At 34.1% G+C, this 19,334-nt stretch overlaps 2 protein-coding genes across 2 annotated transcripts in view; one reads left to right on the top strand and one right to left on the bottom strand.

The window, feature by feature from the left end:
- Positions 1 to 11,882, bottom strand: part of LOC149801214 (activating signal cointegrator 1 complex subunit 3-like) — a 441,282-nt gene extending 429,400 nt beyond the window's left edge. Inside the window, exon 1 of the mRNA XM_089955269.1 lies at positions 11,484 to 11,882. The gene's annotated coding sequence lies outside the window, so the exon portion shown is untranslated. The remainder of the gene's footprint in view (positions 1 to 11,483) is intronic.
- Positions 11,883 to 12,655: 773 nt separating this feature from the next.
- The window catches only part of LOC149801213 (uncharacterized), a 29,647-nt gene continuing 22,968 nt past the window's right edge, over positions 12,656 to 19,334 (top strand). The window contains exons 1-2 of the mRNA XM_089955263.1: positions 12,656 to 13,397; positions 18,109 to 18,141. Coding sequence (XP_089811389.1) covers positions 13,067 to 13,397; positions 18,109 to 18,141 — 364 coding nt within the window. The 5' untranslated portion in view covers positions 12,656 to 13,066. The remainder of the gene's footprint in view (positions 13,398 to 18,108; positions 18,142 to 19,334) is intronic.

The raw sequence follows: 19,334 nt of genomic DNA, 5'->3' as shown, positions 1-19,334 counted from the left end.
TTATTGTCAGAAAATATACTTTGAAAAATTAAATTGATATACCTTGGAATTTAACATTATCAAACTGCATGCTGGAAAACCTTATATTCTATTCTAGGAGATGGAGCAAAGATTCCCTATTCTCTTGAACATGGATGTACTAGTAATGGATAAAACAGCAGTCCAAGTTCCTGGATATGTGCTGGACAGACAGGGTCAGGCTACCTTGAACACAACAAATTCTCTGACTGGAAGACTACAATCAAAACCACCAGGATCAACTTTACAATTATGATTCACAATTTTGAACTGGTACTTTCATTTACGTGAATTCCAGGATGGAATTATTGAAGGAAACCATTTATATACAAATATAAACTTAAATGACTTGTACCATTCTTCAACAGCCATAGCAGGATATCAAAACATACAGTGGAGTGTTTTGATTACAATCTAAAGACAGACATCTTGCTTCCAGAATTACTGGCCATGAGGATTTGACTGGATTGTTTTGTAAACCCTCATGGTAAACCTGGAGGCAACAAACCAGTTGACACGCAGCAAGAGAACATGATATTTGTTCTCAAGGATGTCATTAAAGGTTTTGGTGCTGGGAGAACAGACTGTGCTATGCTACAGTCATCCAATGCTGCTCCATTTTAAGACAGGTATTAATATGGATCCATCATCCAAGGCTGCTCCATTTTAAGATAGGTATTAATATGGATCAGTCATCCAATGCTGCTCCATTTTAAGAGGGGTAATAATGTGGATCAGTTATCCAATGCTGCTCCATTTTAAGAGGGGTAAATAATGTGGATCAGTCATCCAATGCCACACCATCTGATGAGGGGTATTATTGTGGATCGGTCATCAAATGACACTCCATTTGAAGAGGGGTATTAATGTGGATTGGTCTTCAGAAGCCACTCCATCTGAAGAGGGGTATTATTGTGGATCCTCTCTAGTATGATGATTAAATTATGAACATCTGTATCACAGATACTATCTTCTATCATGTGCATAAAAGGTGTATAAAAGTGTGTTATTATGTTTTTATTCACTTCAACCAAGAAAGTAATTAAGCTTATTTTTTAATCTTCCATATATAGAAACTTGTTATAAATTTTGATTGCATCATTTATGAATAACTGCATTTAAACGTATGACCCTCAAAAAAGATAGAAATATTCTCTGCCTTGATATGTATGCCAAAGTGACACACATCACAGGAACAGAGAACTTGCTGATCACAAATTATGAATAAAAGAATACTTTTCCATCACAAATTGCAATTGCGTTATAATTTTTATATACTGATAGTAGCAGAAACTGTTAATATCATATTTGTTTCACACAGTACTTTGTGAAGCAAAACATGTTAGTCAACTGCACACAAGTGGGACCAGGGCTCAAAATTAACTTTTTTGTGGTACAAACAGCACTTTTATAGCTGTAATATTTGCAAGTAGCAAAAAGTCAGTCTATTTTCAATGTTAACTAGCAAGTTTTATATGTAGGCAATCTCAATCATAAATAGCAGTAGCAACAAAATTATATTTAATCTTTTTTAGCAAACAATTTACTTGTATATCACAATTTTAACATCAATCTTGAGTCCAGGGACCCAATATTTTAACCCCTTATTAACAGTCTTGTAAAGTCCATCCTTTTGAAACCCAATATTTTAACCCCTTATTAACAGTCCTGTAAGTCCATGCTTTTGAAAAATCAGTTCTATTTACACTTAAGAAGCAAAACAATATTGTTTTTGTACAGGTGTTGCAAATAACCCAGACCAAATATAGGCAAATGCTTTTTAGAAAGTTTGACTTGAGAAAAAGAAATATAATGTTTTTGGGGAAGGGGCTTACTAGTGTAAGGAGAGTTGGTTGGTTACATTTGGAGAATTTCTTCTGTATCTTAATACTCTTACCTAGTATGAAATTTCCAAATGTACCTGATATTTCATGATTTTCTTCTATAAAAAAATACACAAAATGCCATTGTTTTGAGGTATTCTTTCTTCATCAACAAGGAGTGCTTCCTTTTTTATTACAAATCTGAATTCTATCCGCAGCAGGCTCAGGGATGTAGAATAATTCCAATGAACTTTGCTGCATGCTGGAAGAGGCAACTAATGGTGGTAGGATCTGTGGTGGCTACATGTTTAACTTGCTGGTTTTGCAATCAAATGGGTGTGGATTCAAAACCTATCATCAGATTATCCCCCTTTGTCTACCATGGTGTGCACTTTGACAAGGCACTTCATTCCAAATGCCTTGACATCAAATTGTTTATCTTGATTTAAATTGGTAATTAAGATCATGATAGTTACGTGTGTAAATTTTAATTATTGTATTTTAATAGATTCTGTAATGAAACCATTTGTTAATTATTAGCAGATTAAGATAAATGCTGATTTATTCACTCTAAATGTAAAAATTATGTTTAGTCAATATTGATCAATAAAATTGTTTTCCTTATAATAATAATAAAGTATATTTAGTTTTCATCATTACTGGATTTTGACATCAGTTTTCAACCTTTAAATTTAAATTCAAACATGAAAAAAGGTGACCGCTCCGGTGGCCTAGTGGTTAGAGCATCTGCCTCGGATGCGGGAGGTCGTGGGTTCAATCCCTGGCTGAGTCATAACAAAGACTTTAAAAAATGGTACTAACAGCTGCCTCACTTTGCATTCAGCATTAAGAAGTTAGTGTTAGGACTGGTCGGCCTGGTGTCATGATAATATGACTGGGTGGGACATCATGCTACATGTCTGCGACATGATGCCCCAGTGTTAGGCATCACTATAAACTGCCACATTGCAGACATCGTAGCGATATGACTGAATTTTTTAAAGCTGCTTTAAAAATCCAAATCACACACACATACACACTGAAAAACACTGAAAAAAGTATTTCCATATACATAAAATCTTGTAACCAGAGTCTCAGTGAAAGGACAAGTCACTCTTTTCTAAAATGCAATAATGATTTTATGAAGATATTAAGAATAAACTATTAATGACAATTTACAATTAGCGCAGTTTATCTCATTGCTTGAATTTGCATGCCTTCAGCTAATGTATTGTAGGCCTATTGCTACATGAAGCATATGGCATGACAGCTTAACTAAATGAAAAGAAAATATCGAGAATGATCATTTCACACCTGTTAACATGAGTGACTGAGGACCCTTTTTGTTTGATTACTTGTCTGTCGGCATACAACAGGCCCTGTCTGAAGAGCTTAGTCACATGTATCAACTTTAGCTAATAATAATCAGGCTTTTGTTTCTACAGCAATATTGACAACAGAGAATCAGGTCTCCATTCCACTATTCTATAAAAACTAGCAATTGTTTCTATGCACATGTAGGTTTGACATGTTATCAGTTTTTGATGTCCTTCATGGGAGGTAAATGAAAGCCAATAGTCACTGAAAGAATCAGTTGTGATTATCACTTGCATCAGCTTATCCTAAAATAATAAAAAAAAAATTTTAAATGTCAATAATTTTAAGGATGAATTATTCCAATTTTAATCTCTTGCTCATCATTATTACAATTTCATCCATACATGCAAATGTGATACTTTCAGAATACCAGATTGGGTTTTGACTGTAAAATAGTTTTCAGTCATTCTGCAAAATCTATATCTGTCCATGTCTTGTGTTTTGATACAGAATGCCAATTCTCCGTTGGATTCACTTAAAGTGTTAAATTGACTTAGTGCAACATGTGCCCATCACATTTTCAGCTTCTCCTAACTATAATCCACATAAAGTCAGAAAGAGAAGCTAATTTCAAAGAAAGAGACAAAGATTATTAAGGATTTGGTGGGGTTTTTTCCTTCTTATTTATATTACATTTCTTATATGAAAAATGCTTTAAAGTAAATGTTATTAGTTTGGTGTATCTAGCTTTTTAAAAAATGGAAGTACCATTTATAAATCATGTGTGCCTCATCAGTAGCAATGCAGTAAACCCATCCTGGTTTTCTTTCCATCAAAGAATCAGGTGTCCCTGGATTGAGGATAATAATGCCTCTGGATGGCCAAAGACAAGTCTGTACTCTAATCTACCCTTGTGTTGTCACCAACTGATACAGAGATCTACAAAAGATCAGCTTCAACCATGACATCTTCATTAGGAAGTCTGGGCATCGTCAGCTTCATCATCTGAAACAAATGTTATTATCATGCAGATAACGTCTGCGGGATAATTTAAAATATTCTTTTGGCTTCCTGCTCCTGCCATGTTGTACTATTCGCCCTAAAATGAAGTACCGGTATGTTCAATATGTGTTGTTTATTTCAGTCCTTGGAGCAAACAAAGACTGCAAATCATATGGTCACTTCACTAGTGTGGAAGATCCAAACTCTCAATGATTATCGGCTCCAGATGGCAATTTTTACCAGGATAATAAAATACATAAATAAAACTTTCCAAATTTGTCTGTAATGTACAATTAAAGCAATTGCATAGACTGACAGGGCAGTTCCAGTTTTTTATAAGCATCTGCAAAACTAAACAATGAAATAAATGGAAGCTTTAAATAATAGGAAAAGAAGGTCCAAGTGATTAACCAGTCTTTATAAATGTCTCAGACTGAGGTGCATCTAGCTTGAAAATATAGTCAAACTTAGGACACTTGAAATGCAGACCCTAGTGATGATGAATTTGAATTCGTTGGGAAAGGGGGTGGGGGGATGCATATTACAGTGTAACAGCATCCTGTTCAAACATTAGACAGTTATAGGGGAATGAAAAGTCACTGCAAGCTTCGGTCATAAACACTAGTGATGGTAGAGGGAACTGTGGGAATTGGGGAGCACATTATTATGAATCAGCACTGTTTCAAACCTTGTAAAGTCACATGACAAGTCAGCACATGCTTAAGGTTTGAAAACATGGTCTCATAAAATTTCCAACCCCAAAAACTGAAACATAAGCAAAGGCTTATGAACTGGGAGTTAGGTAAATAGTATATTGAAGCATAAATATTTCAACCCATTAATGACCTACTGTTGACGCTAATACTGTATGAGTAACAATTGCTTTTGTTTGAGTAGGAGAGACAACTACATTACAGTATTTACTGTTTGTGAATTAAGCATGTGAACAGCATGCAATGGGTTATAACCATCTCCTGAATGAGGACATTTGTTTCATAGGGTTTAACACCATTTTTCAGAACAGATATTCTATACATGATGGCCAGAATAAATGGTGGAGGAAGAAGCATGGAAAACCCTGGAAAGAAGCACCGACCCACATAAGCAACAAGTAGGTCTCTGCTTTATTTTATTTTCCTGACAGCGGTCAGAAAAAAAAGTGGAGACCTACTTGTTAGTCTACTTACTGGTATTACTGCAATTAATATCATATATGGTAAAATAATATTCCTCAATTAAATACTTATGTATAATTAGCTAATTAAAGAAGATAAAGTAAGATTAAATGGTCTCAATTTGTAGGAAGCAGCTTAAACTTGTACATATCTGCACATGAAATTAGAGAAAAATGAAAATACTTTGAGTGCTTTTGTATGGACAAGACTTTTCTGGAATAAAAAGATAACTAATTCACACTACAAGATTGGTAAGGGTGGGGGGGTAAAAAGCCACTCTTTAATTCCTTTGATATTCAGAACAAAGCAGGCCGTTTAAGAACACAGGGTACTAATGAAATGGAAAAATGGGAACCAGCCTGGAAATGGGTGAACATAAAATAGAGTATATATGGGTTTGGCTGTCCTGGATTGGTAAGTAATGTAAGTTATGTTTTAGGAAAAAGAATCTTTTGAGAGCTTATCCTAGTTGTAAAAATGAAAAAAACAAACAATTAGAGACATTGTTTTATTGATGAAATTTCAGTCCTTTAACAGTATTTCAGTTTGGAACACTCATTACTAAAATTAGCACCTGACTCTTTGGTGTGGAATTGAAAGCACATGTTTCAAACACATGCAGGTCCAGAAAATGCTGTGGCTCATATCCTTTCCTGTACACAGAAGCTGACATCCAGGTTTCATCTACACTAATAAATACAGGTTTGATGATGAGCACTGAATACTTTTAAGTTATTGAATTTTTAATATAATGGTGTTTGCATAGGTTTACTATGGGAACTGAATTAGTACCAGGAGTCCTACAGACAGCCACAGCAATACAGTGACTCCTTATATGCAATTGGTCCTATTTGTGGATGACAAGCAAAATTAATACCTTTCGTAAACCACAGAGTGACTTTCAGTAGGATATTAAAGTTTAAACACATGGTATGATATATAATAACTGTTGCAAAGAAGGGGGAGGTGGAACAATGTGTAGATTTGATTATGTTAGGTGGAGTGTTTTACACTTTGGTTTATATCAAAGCAATACATACACCATTTATAGAGTAATTACAGTAAGCATATGATATTTCCTAGTTGTGTTTTGAAACATAATGCTTCAGATGTGATTACTTTGGTCTCTTCCACCATGATTAATGGTGATGACCTCTCATGACTTTGCATCCCACTAATTTCAGTGAATCTTTTGAAAGTTCATATTTTGCATTTTAACAGCTATATGTCTGCCTTACTTTAGTTTTAAATTATATGTCTACTGGGAGGAATTTTAGGTAATTTTTGTCATTTAAATATCTTTTTTCTGTAATAATATATGTACATATAGATGGTCACCTTGACCTTTTACTCACTAATTACATAAGATGACAAGGTTGGTAATATATTTCACATTAAATTGAAGAGCAATAAATGGTGATAAAAAAGATGATTCTTTTTAGATAGCTTTATTTTACTTTTTTCTTTTTCTGCTTTTCAAATGAAATAAAGCATAAATATTTAAATATTGCCTGAAATGCACCATTGCTCTTTAGGTGAACATGAACTTGCAATATAATTTAATATTCACTAATGTAATCTTTGACAAGCAGAACTATGCACACTGCTTACTTGTGTATTCCTAGGACTGTCAAGAAAATCATGGGTTGATATAGGACACACTGTAGGACACACGGTACAAATTATATGGAAGAACTGTGAACCAGTCTAGAAATGGGTGAAGAAATAACAGAGTATTTACAGGTTTGGTGGTCCATAATTGGTTAATAATGAAAATTAAAATTTTAGGAAAAATATCTTTTGAGAGCTTATCCTATATGTAATGTAAAAAAAATATTGACAAATTTCTACTGATGCAATTTTAGCATTTTTACAGGCTTGACTCAGGAGTACTCAATACTGAAAGTAGCACCTGATTCATTTGGTGCAGAATCAATAACACGTGTTTCATGCACATGTATGTAAAAAAATTGCTGCGGGTCATATGGTGTTCTCCACACATAAGCTTGCGCCAAGGTTAGATGTGCACGAAAAATTATAGGTGTCGTTATCAGCACCCATAAATTTTAAGTTATTGAATTTTGAATATGATAGTGTTTCCATATGTTTACCATTGGAGTGGAATTAGTACCGTGAGTCCTGTAGTAATGATATGGAAAAATGGGAACCAGCCTGGAAATGCGTAACATAAAATAGAGCATATATGGGTTTGGCTGACCAGGATTGGTTAGTAATGTAACTTAAACAATAAGTTATCTTTTAGGAAAAAGAATCTTTTGAGAGCTTATCCTAGCTGTAAGTGAGAAAAAAAAATAGACATTGTTTTATTGATGGAATTTCAGTCTTTTAACAGTCTTTGAGTTTGCAACACTCATTACTAAAATTAGCAGTTGACTCTTTGGTGCGGAATTGAAAGCACGTGTTTCAAACACGTGCAGGTTCAGAAAATGCTGTGGCTCATATCCTTTCCTGTACACAGAAGCTGGCATCCAGGTTTCATCTATACTGATCAATATAGGTTTGATCATGAGCACTCAAAAATTTTAAGTTATTGAATTCTTAATATCATAGTGTTTGCATAGGTTTACTTTGGGAACTGAAATTAGTACCGTGAGTCCTTAAAGATACTGCCATAGTTGCACTCATCCTAGTTGCTAAAGACATTAAATAGCAAACACGTGCTAAGTATTTTAAAGTCCGACACAGTAAGAAAATCCAAAACAGTTGACAAATAACGTTGTCACACACAACATGGTTGGCGACTACTTCTCGCTGGTGGAATATGAGCAATGAATGTATGAAATTAAAACGTATATAGCATGCTTATGAACAAAGGCTATGCAGCGTTCAACATTTTTGGGCACACTATGAATTGACGTGCGCAACAAAACAAACACAACCGAGCTTACACTGGTTCTATGGTTCTATTAGAAATCGTATTAGACGCCGTAGGGGACAAACGCTTGTCCAATGAGAAAAATGCTGTTTAAATTTAATGTCGTATATGTCGAACCATCTAATATCACGTGTTGGCTCAAAGTGCATGCCCTTAAAGTTCCATTCTCTAGATGGAAATATTAGATTTTATATGTTGAATTATACAGTGGCGATTTAAAGTTATATTTCCTACGTGGACGTTTTACAGTGCATATTTTGAATTACACAGCAGTGGTTGAAATTTCAATATCTTATGTCGAGAATCCCTAATTCACACGTTGGATGCAACTGTTTGTGGTAAAAATTCCATTTCCTATGGCGAGTATTTATATTTCATCTGTTGAATTTCAGCAACGAGAAGCAGCCTCCTTGTTTAAAAATAAGGAGATCCGTTCACGAGAGCGACCTGTAGCGAAGAAATTCATAGTAATTCACGACCTGTGAATGGTAACTTTCAAACTGTAAATCATAATTGAATACATGAATGACGTATCTTACTACTCGATATTATTTTGAACTGTTAAAGTGGACATTGTGTAATGTTCCTTTTAACATTAAGAATTACGTAGTCACTAGTCACGTCACCTCTTGGCACTCAAGTTGGTGCCTTCGCTCTAAAGATTTACAATCTTTTCAATTTGGATCACTCCAATGCTGGGGGGTTTCCGCCGAAACTAAACCATAACATACTCTTTCTCTCTCTTACTTTTCCTTTCTATATCTACCTGGCCTACCCTGTCATACACTTTCTACGGCTATAACTCAACCTACCTTCACCCGAATCCCAACAATATTCCTGTGTGCAAGGTAAGTAACACTCAATTCCTTTTTTTCTATATCTATATACATATAATAATAATAATTATCTCACAACCACACAAAATATCACAAATTCTCTCCACAACTTCATTTATACACAAAATTCTAACAGTGATCTTAACATCCTTTATTTAATTTCTTATAATGCTAAATACTGCAGCATTTCTCAAAGGCTCTTGCACACAACAAGTCTCATTCATACAAAATTTCATTTTAAACTTCATTTAAGAATAACAACAATATATCAATCTTTTATACCAGATATTCAAACAAATTCTTACCTTAACATTCATTACCCAACATTTCTCTAAGTCATTCATTTACAATGCATTTACACACTTAAAGACATCAATTCATCTTTAATTCCTCCCAGGAATATCCCTCACAGCAATATTTTTTTTCTCATTTGACCCATTCTATACAAACTTCTTAAAGAATGTATTTAGTTCATTAACAAACCGCTCCAGTGGCCTAGTGGTTAGAGCGTCCGCCTTGGATGTGGGAGGTCGTGGGTTTGATCCCTGGCCGAGTCATACCAAAGACTTACAAAAATGGTACTAACAGCTGCCTCACTTGCCGCTCAGCATTAAGAGGTCAGTGTTAGGACTGCTTGGCCTGGTGTCAGGATAATGTGACTGGGTGGAACATCATGCTACATGTCTGCGGCATGATGCCCCAGTGCTAGACATCATTAAAAACTGTCACACTGCAGACATAGTAGCGATATGACTGAAAAATTATTAAAGCTACGCTAAAAATCCAAACCACACCCACACACACACACAGAGTTCATTAACAAACTTTATATTCTGGTATTGGCAAAATAAACTTGAATAATTTTATGGACAAACTTTTTCATCCTTCCACATATGGTTAAAAACACCAATATCACAGAACTAGTGCATTTTTAAATTCAGGAATTTTCGATGATAATCAAGAGTTTTTTTTTTTCAAGTCACTTGAAATCTTTAACCTAAGGTGACACACTCTATAACCTGAAATAATTTTATAACCAACACAATATTTTTTGTTGCTACCTCTTGTACTTTCTCTCCAAACTACCTCTGTTTTGTTCATTTCTACAAAGACCACAAAATAATGAATATTGATGTACAAGATGTAAAGCAGTCATTACACATTTATGTCATCTATCAACATGAAGTAATGTTATCTCATCACCATACTGAGAAAGAAAGTTTATTACCACTAATATATTCATTTCTTCTTATCATATGGCCTGAAATCATTTCACACATGATAACAATATATGGGCAGTTTAAATTTATTATCTTGATCATCTTTCAATACCATAACAATAGGATACTTTTTCATCCATAATTACACAAGATTAAATTTTTTATTAAATTTTTTTTATCCAATTTGTCATTCTTTCCTCCAAATTTAAAAAGAACAAAATAAAATGGTCATACAACCAAGCTAACTCATTCACCACTAAGTAACAACAGAAGAAAGACTACCTTTCACTCTAAGTAATGACAGAAGAAAGACTACCTGTCACACTAAGTAATGACAGAAGAAAGACTACCTTTCACACTAAGTAATGACAGAAGAAAGACTACCTTTCACCCTAAGTAACAACGGAAGAAAGACTACCTTTCACCCTAAGTAACAACAGAAGAAAGACTAACTTTCACACTTAGTAACGACAGAAGAAAGACTACCTTTCACACTAAGTAATGACAGAAGAATACTAAGTAACATTAAGTATACATATATCTGATAAAAGTAGGCAACATATTTTCAGTGACTTATAAACATTTTATTTCTTGTCAGAGCAATACACATTTTATATCACTCTAAAGATGACAATTTGAGGTTTCTAAAAATATGCTTATAAACAAGTTTCCTATTGCACAGATAATTATACTGATAAATCAAATAGTAAAATTCATTATATTCATTAAAAAAATTCATTGAAGTATTTAAGAGAAATGTGTGGTTTGTTCTTTATAACAAATCCATAGTTATGTTTTTCTTGCAAATAATGACTTGAATAAATGTCATATTTTAGAGAAACCCATGTGTAGATAATGCTATTTCTACGGATGTTAAAAGTCATATATACATCATGTTTTACGTTCTTCTTTATGGAAATAAATATGAATAAAAACATCTGCTAACTTTCATTGCACCTGATTAAATCAACAGAAGTCAAAAACAGTTATGTGACAAGGAAATTATTTACCTGTATCAATTATCTCTGCAATGCGAGTAGTGTTTTACCTTCTCAAACCTGTCGCATGACATAATTTCTCCATAATTCAATCAAACAAGCCAAAATTTCTCATTTGTTTACAGATAATACTCTGTCCATAATCGTGACCTCCATCAACATATACAAGCTATTAAAAAAAGTTAAAACAAAACAAACCTTTATTTCAGATAACGTCAAACATGTTCAAGCACCTCTGTGTTGGTTTGGATCAGTCTCTCGTTTCACATGTGCATTTCTATTTGTCAATGGTGATATTTCCGAAAATTGATAGTCACTATAAAATATACTCGTACCAGCGCATTAGTAAAATATGTGAACATTACGATCCCATTAAAATATCATCCATTGACGAAATTCAGGTGTAGTACACACAGGCGACTTCAAAGCCTCAAAGTACTCAGTTTCAGCAATACTAAAAGCAATATTCATCTATTCTTTTTGTAAATATTCCATTTCTTCTTCATTTACATATACAAGACCAGAATTCCCATATTTTCAACTATTTTGTCTCAAGACAATTCAGACCCATCATCCAAGTCAGCCATTTTGGATGGACTCTCGTGACAAACGATTTATATTTATAGATTGTGGGAAAACCCGTTTTGGGGGCGCTCAGTAGTGGTTATGTACTTTGGAGCACTAATATATGTAAGGTAAACTTCTTTGCATTTGAAACATGCACAGTGGAGAGAATATTAGCGTACCTATATGCTGCTTTGATGTAATGTGGCTGACATTTCTTTGGATATTGTACTTACGGAAATTGAACATAATCTAAACACACTACTAAATAAAATGATTAAATAACTGCTCCCTTGTGCTAAAAAATCAGCCTGAATTGGTCTAAAGTTCACTATCTTTAGCACCTATTAAAATTAGCAAAATGAATTTTGCCCAAATACACAATATCAGCTTCTGAAAGTCCAATGACTGAATTACGAAATATATAAAATGTTAAATACTTATCGGCTCTTTTTTTTATTTTTTTTATAATTTTTTTATTTTTTACAATTTACCTCTAAAATCCAGGAAGTGAACATGATCAGGTGGAGCTAGCAGTTGTTTTTTTGTTTTTAAAGATGCACATCTGGAGTAAAGCCAAGCTGTACATTCTATATATTACAACCATCATCATACACCAGAATAAAGTGAGTTAAAGGTCCTTGGAACAATACCTAAGCTATACAAGATCTTTTTTTTTAAATTAGATAGTATAACCAGTGAAGAAACTCGGGGAAATTCTTTTTTGTTTTTAATTCGGCAAAATACGAAACTTTAGAGCGCCACCTTTCTTGCTAACCTACGTTAAAGTTTAAATGTATCCAAATGATAAGCGACCAAATCCATCGTAACATTTCCGTATGGAAGGATACAAAGTCACCAACAGAACAATCTCGGCCTTTGCTTCTCGTATCATACATGGCGTACTCCGCCAGAAACGAATCACCAAACACATGGAATTATTGTGCATTCCTACAACTACTTCCGAGGTTATTTAACGACCTAACCGAAATCACCGAGCGATGTTCAGACCAACAAATAAATCCTTCTACGAAATAGGTTACACTGCTTCCTGAATTCTTTGGACCTACTCCCCACCCACCTATAGAAGACCGTTTACAAAGTTATTTACTACACTCTCCGCCATAGTCGCTAAATAAGCGAATCTGCTATCTGGCGATTTTCTAACCAGTTTTAAATATTATCCATACGCCGACCAACTCTGAGGTCACGTCTGTATGTTAAGAGCAATCATGGTCTCAACGCCATTGAAAAACCTTCCTCTCATGGCCGAACTGGACGAGAAACCTACTGTAGCCAAACTAAAGAAGGCCTTAGAGAAACTGTTCTTAGGTAAAGCCTTAGGGAAGGATGGCATCTCAGCAGAAGCCATCAAGTGCGGATGTAGCGTGCTGCTCACACACCTGTACGACCGTTTTTGCCAGTGCTGGGATATGGGTGCAGTGCCTCAGGACATGAGAGACGCCAACATCGTAACCCTGTACAAGAACAAGGGCGACAGAAGCGACTGCAACAACTACAGGGGCATATCCCTTCTCAGCACGGTTGGTAAAGTTTTCTCACGCGTCATCCTGAACAGACTGCAGACGCTCGCTGGCAGAGTGTGTGTGTGTGTATATATATATATATATATATATATATATATATATATATATATATATATATATATATCTGTATATTGTCATTTAATGAAAGTCTATGAGTATAGAATATTTATTATGATTTGACGATAAAATCTGTGGTGATGCAAATTTCTTACGATTTTGTGCTAAAAATCTGAGTATATTGGACTGTATATTGTGATTTAACAGTTTCATAATTTGCATGGGGTTAGATTTTTAATGTTTAAGAATTTCCCTGGTCTCAGTCACTGATATTACTGGTTATTTAAAAAAAGACATCATGTAATTTAGGTATGAATAAAAGAAGTTTTAATTCCCTTTATTTGGGGGTATGATTGATTTGTATAATTTGGGTTATAGGTTATATAGCTTTGCCTTACTTCAGATGTCCATCTATTAAAATACCGCATGGTCATTTTCACTTCCAGAAATTTAGAGGAAAATTGTAAAAAAGAGACAATAACATTTTTATTTAATATATTTTGTTGTCCATCCATTGTTCCTTCAGAAGTATGTATTGTTTTGTCTGTCCAAATTCATTTTTCCTATTGTAATAAGTGCTAAAACAGTAAACATTAGACTAAACCAGACTGATTTTTTTAGCATATGGTAGCAGTTATTACAGTCATCTGTGTCCTTCATTAATATACAATTTACACAAGTACAATATCCCAAGAAATTCAGTATTTTACATGAAAGTAACATAGAAGTATGTCAACATTATCTCCAGTGTGCACGTTGCAGATGCAAACAACTTCATCTTACACCTGTCTCTCTCTCTCAGAAGCTCATCATAAATGTGGAGCGTCCCCTTAAAGACCACACAGGCATTAATACTGTGTGATTTAATAGTGGTTCTGTACTGAAACGTTTAAGTCGCATTCATCAAAACAGATCTTTTGAAAAATTCTCATGTTTTTTCCCTTACAGAACAGAGTTCATTCGTAGCATAAAAGTTCCACACAAGCCCAGCCTCATCACCCCCAACTTCCCCATCATGAAATTTGAGTTATTAAAAAAATGCATATTGTATGTTCTTAACACATCAGCCAATGATATGCGAAGAAACAGGAACATGAAATTTGCTGTAGCTATTCAGGAGATTTCACTAATAAATTGTATAGTTTGAAAAGGCTGGAACAGGGCAGGTTAATGGGGGTCAAAGGTCAAAATGTAAATTATTTGCTTATTCTTCTGACACTACCATATGGAAGAAGTGAATTTGCTTTGTCATCATTTATTTCTTAATTTCATTGCAAATGAATGAAAAGAAACGTTTTCACATATATTTCCTCCACTGAATGCAACAATTTTAAAGTTATGTTGACACTCGTGTGTTGTAAGACTTCTAATTTCCCCATAATTAAGGTCATGCACGCATAATACTGCCACAAGGAATATCGTGTAAACAATAGCAATCTAAGCATAGTTAGCTTATTTCCGTGCATAACATCACTGTTAGTGTACCTTTTTGTTGAGAAGATCATACATAATAATATAAAAATAAGAAAAAAGGGTACAAATTTTCATATTTTTGAAGGTGGCGCTCTAGTTACATGATTTGCATACGGTTAGATGTTTTATAAAACAATAGTTTGCCAGGTTTGCATCGGTGGTTTTGAGGCCTACTTCAAAAGACCTTGTACATCATAGGTATTGTACAATGAACTTTTCAAATTCCCTTCATTTTGGTGCATGATTGATGGGTTTAATTTTTGTTCTAGAGTATAAAGTTTGGCCTTATTTCAGATGTGGCCTAGTGGTTAGAGAGTCCGCCTCGGATGCGAGAGGTCGTGGGTTTGATCCCGGGCCGAGTCTTACCAGAGACTTATAAAAATGGCACTAACAGCTGCCTCGCTTAGCGTTCGGCATTAAGAGGTTAGTGTTAGGACTGGTCAGCCTGGTGTCAGGATAATGTGACTGTGTGGGACATCATGATACATGTCTGCGGCATGATGCCCCAGTGCTAGACATCACTACAACATCACTACAAACTGCCACATTGCAGACATCGTAGCGATATGACTGAAAAATTGTTAAAGCTATGTTAAAAATCAAAATCACACATCACATCAGATGTTCACCTATCAAAACACTGCTATTTATGGAATTTAGAGGAAAATTTCAAAAAAGGAGTCAACTAATTTTTTCACAATTTATATATTTTGTAATCCATTCATTGCACTTTCAGAAGCTGGTATAGTCTAGTCTGTCAAAATTCATTAAACAGTTCATGTTTAATAGCTTGGTGAATTATTGCAAGCACAGTTGTTTTAAAAAATGCAGTTTGCGAGATTTCCTATTTTGATAGTTGGGACAACCGTATTCCACGTAAATACTGGTTAGACCTGTGACTATCCTAGCAGCTTCACTCTGCAATCTCTTTAATCTATCATATTGTGCATTGGATCATCCATTACAAATGATTTCTGATAGAGGCATAATACATGATAAGCTAATTCTGTCTAATGATTACCTACTCAGCTTGTATTTGAGGAATCTTTAAATGTTTAGCAATTAGATGTTTTACAAGTATAATTTCAATATATAGGCTCCAGATGCGCGTATTACTAAATGTAAAGCCCAAATGTTTGTCATTGTTAATAAATTCACGTCATTAGTTTAAGAACTTCAATTTGGGAAAGGGAATTATTCTTTTTGCTAAAAGACATGACTTTAGATTTTGCTGCGTTAAAGCTTATTGATCAAATCAGTCGTCTAAAGTTTTCCTGTCAGCACAGAGTAAATATTGGATATCTTGCCTACCTCTAGAAGCGTAAGAGAGAGAATTGTCGTCAGTGAAAAGTCAGGTGGGACAGAGTAGATCGCTTGCGAAATCATTTATATACGCAAGAAACAATAATGACCATATAACTGAACCCTGCTTTATCCCAGTTGAAACATATTGAGTTGTAGATTTTGCGGTTTTCACAACAACATGTTGTGTTCTGTGGGAATGATCGTTGGCAAATCAATCAATCAAATCTGACTCAGTTCCGTTGCTTTTAAGTTTATGGATACGACCTTCGTGCTAGACACGTTCGAATACCTTCGATACATCGCAAAATATTACAGATATTTGAAGGTCGAGTGTTGATCCCCTTGTAGGACTCATGGTACTCACCCAGCTCTCACATTACACCTATAATAACTTTAAATTTCTGAATGTTCATTATCAAACATATAGTTATCAGTATAGACATATTTGTGCCAGCTTCTGTGTAGAGAAAACCAAAACCAAAACCAAAATGAGCTGCTACAATCTGTCGATTTGAACCAAAGACTCGGGTGCTAATTTGAGCAAAGAGTTTTCCAAATTAAAAGCTGTAAAAGGACTGAAATTCCATCAAAAATACATTATCACTTTTTTGTTCAATTACAACTAGGATAATCTCTCAGAAGATTCGTTTTACTAAACATTTGCTTTCGATCAATCTTGACCAGCCAGATCCAGATATATTTTATTTTATGCTCACAAATTTTTGGGGTGGTTCCCATTCTTCCATATCATTAGGAAGGTGAGTTATAAATCCACGCTTGGTCTACTTGAGAGGCCTGTGTGTGGTAGAAGAATGCACAAGGAAACTGTGCGCATAGTTCTGCTTGTCATAGATTACATTAATGAATATTAAATTATATTACAAGTTCATGCATGACGCAATAACAATGTCAGGTCATAGGCACCCTTTAAATGTTTGAATTTCAATTTATAAAATGTTTATGTAATGAAGGCTATATATTATTTTGGTACACTTTCAGCGTAGTAAGTGGTATATACTTAAAACATAGATTTTATGGCTAGATAAATAACAAAATCCACTGTAGGTTTTCAGAAAGCACTCAACATAACTTTGACTTCGTTTCAATGTGTTATATTTTAGTTTCCTTCAGGATCGTGGTACAGTTGTCATAAAAATGTATTGTCTCAGCCATTTGAAACAAATATAAGCATTAATAGAATATTTTAAGCTTGATCATTTTACATTAGGTGTTATTCATTCCTGATACAGATGTAACAATACATACTTTCAATGATATTCTTTTTATCATTGTTTAAAATATTCTTTAATCCTCATATTTTCCGACACTTTTATGACACTGAAATTTGTGAAAAATGGACACAATTTTACTCATAAATATTGGTTTGGTATGCTAAACTAGTGAAATAATTTTTTATATCTTTCTCTAAAGTCTTTTAATAAATGTCGTTTTGTACATTATTATTTAAATAGAAAACAAATCAAATTATTTCTTCCCTAACAAATTTTATAGTCTGAGTGGTATAGCAACTTCCGATTGGCGAAAGAGTACCCATTCTGACTGTTACGGTAACAGTCAAAGGCAAAGTGAAATTTGGATTGCTCGAGGAATTCATTTATTTAGATTTCGAGGAAAGATATGTAATAGTATTAAATGTAATATTTCTCCATGACCATCAAAATGTATACTACTCATAGTTTTCTTTTAGCTTTCTAACCAGAGTTTTCTGGAAGTTTGGTCTCTTGTTCATCAAATGTGTCTTGACTGTGAAGAGCTCCCAATAAGGCAGGGATAACATACCTTTACGGAAATAGCCATATCTTTATAACAAGTATTTAATTATCAGTCATAAGTTAAAACATTTTTTTTAATTGCAGGACAAAAGATGGCTGTGCAACTCCGATACAATGGTGAGCAAAACGTTTACCTGTGTTTGGCTGTTATTTTCCCCATATATTCCACCTATATAATGATCTCATCCTATTATTATTTCACATACTTCTGGCAAGAAAGATGACTAATGAGTTAGCCTTTATCTAATACAATAATGTTCAAATGCTCTTGTTCCTTTAAAATGTCTTCACCTAATTTTTTTAACTGATAGAAAACTACCCATCGTTCAATACGTCAAAACAGTTGTGAGCTTTATGTTAATTACATAATTATAATGTGAACTATACCGAGGTTCTAGCATTAAGACGATAAATACAATATTTTCTACTTTTCGACTTAGGCCAAATGTAAATGTAAGTGTGAAACGGTGAATCATAATGACAAACAGTAAATTACCTCGTATCGGTGCCAATATATATTAGTTACAAATATATGGCGACTTTAATCAGATTGAGAACCAGATTATATTGTGCTAGGAAATGTAATGGAGATAATAATTGTATCGATATTGCAACCATGATAGCAGACTTTCCATTAGACTTAATTAGGTAATATGAAACGAAAACATTACCTTATCCAATAACACGGTGATGTTGTATTTAGATAATTAAGAATGATTTGCTTTTTGTTTATCAAAAGTATTGTCAGACGTATGTTTAATGGTGCTAAACTTGGAAGATATGAAGGTGAAAGGGTATTAATGTATAAGAAAGTACTTCTGTAGCTATAAGTGACACTGGTACAGTGTAATTGTTTTCAACTTCAATTTACCTCTTTGATAAAGAATATAAAGATTATTGATGAAGAAATGGCTTAAACTAGCTAGGATAAAAAATCTATTAGATTAATAGCTTCAACTGTAGGGGCCAATCTAGTTAAGAGTAGAGTTAAAGAACGTAGTTGATGAAGTAGTGATTCAACTCCCAATGATGTCAAAGGTAATTGAGGAGGTATTACTTCAACTCCCAATGATGTCAAAGGTAATTGAGGAGGTATTACTTCAACTCCCAATGATGTCAAAGGTAATTGAGGAGGTATTACTTCACCTCCCAATGATGTCAAACGTAATTGAGGAGGTATTACTTCAACTCCAAACGATGCCAATGGATATGTTAACAGAACCGAACTAGGATTAAACTCAATAGCTAATGCTTTAAACTGAAAATGTTTTCGATAAGTATGCTTTCATTAACAAATCAGTAATATCGTG

The sequence above is a fragment of the Sinohyriopsis cumingii genome, chromosome 4, assembly GCF_028554795.1.
Source record: "Sinohyriopsis cumingii isolate HCF-2022 chromosome 4, ASM2855479v2, whole genome shotgun sequence".
NCBI lineage: Eukaryota > Metazoa > Mollusca > Bivalvia > Unionida > Unionidae > Sinohyriopsis > Sinohyriopsis cumingii.
The sequence above is the reverse complement of the archived record's forward strand: the minus strand, read 5'-3'. Positions and strand labels throughout refer to the sequence as shown.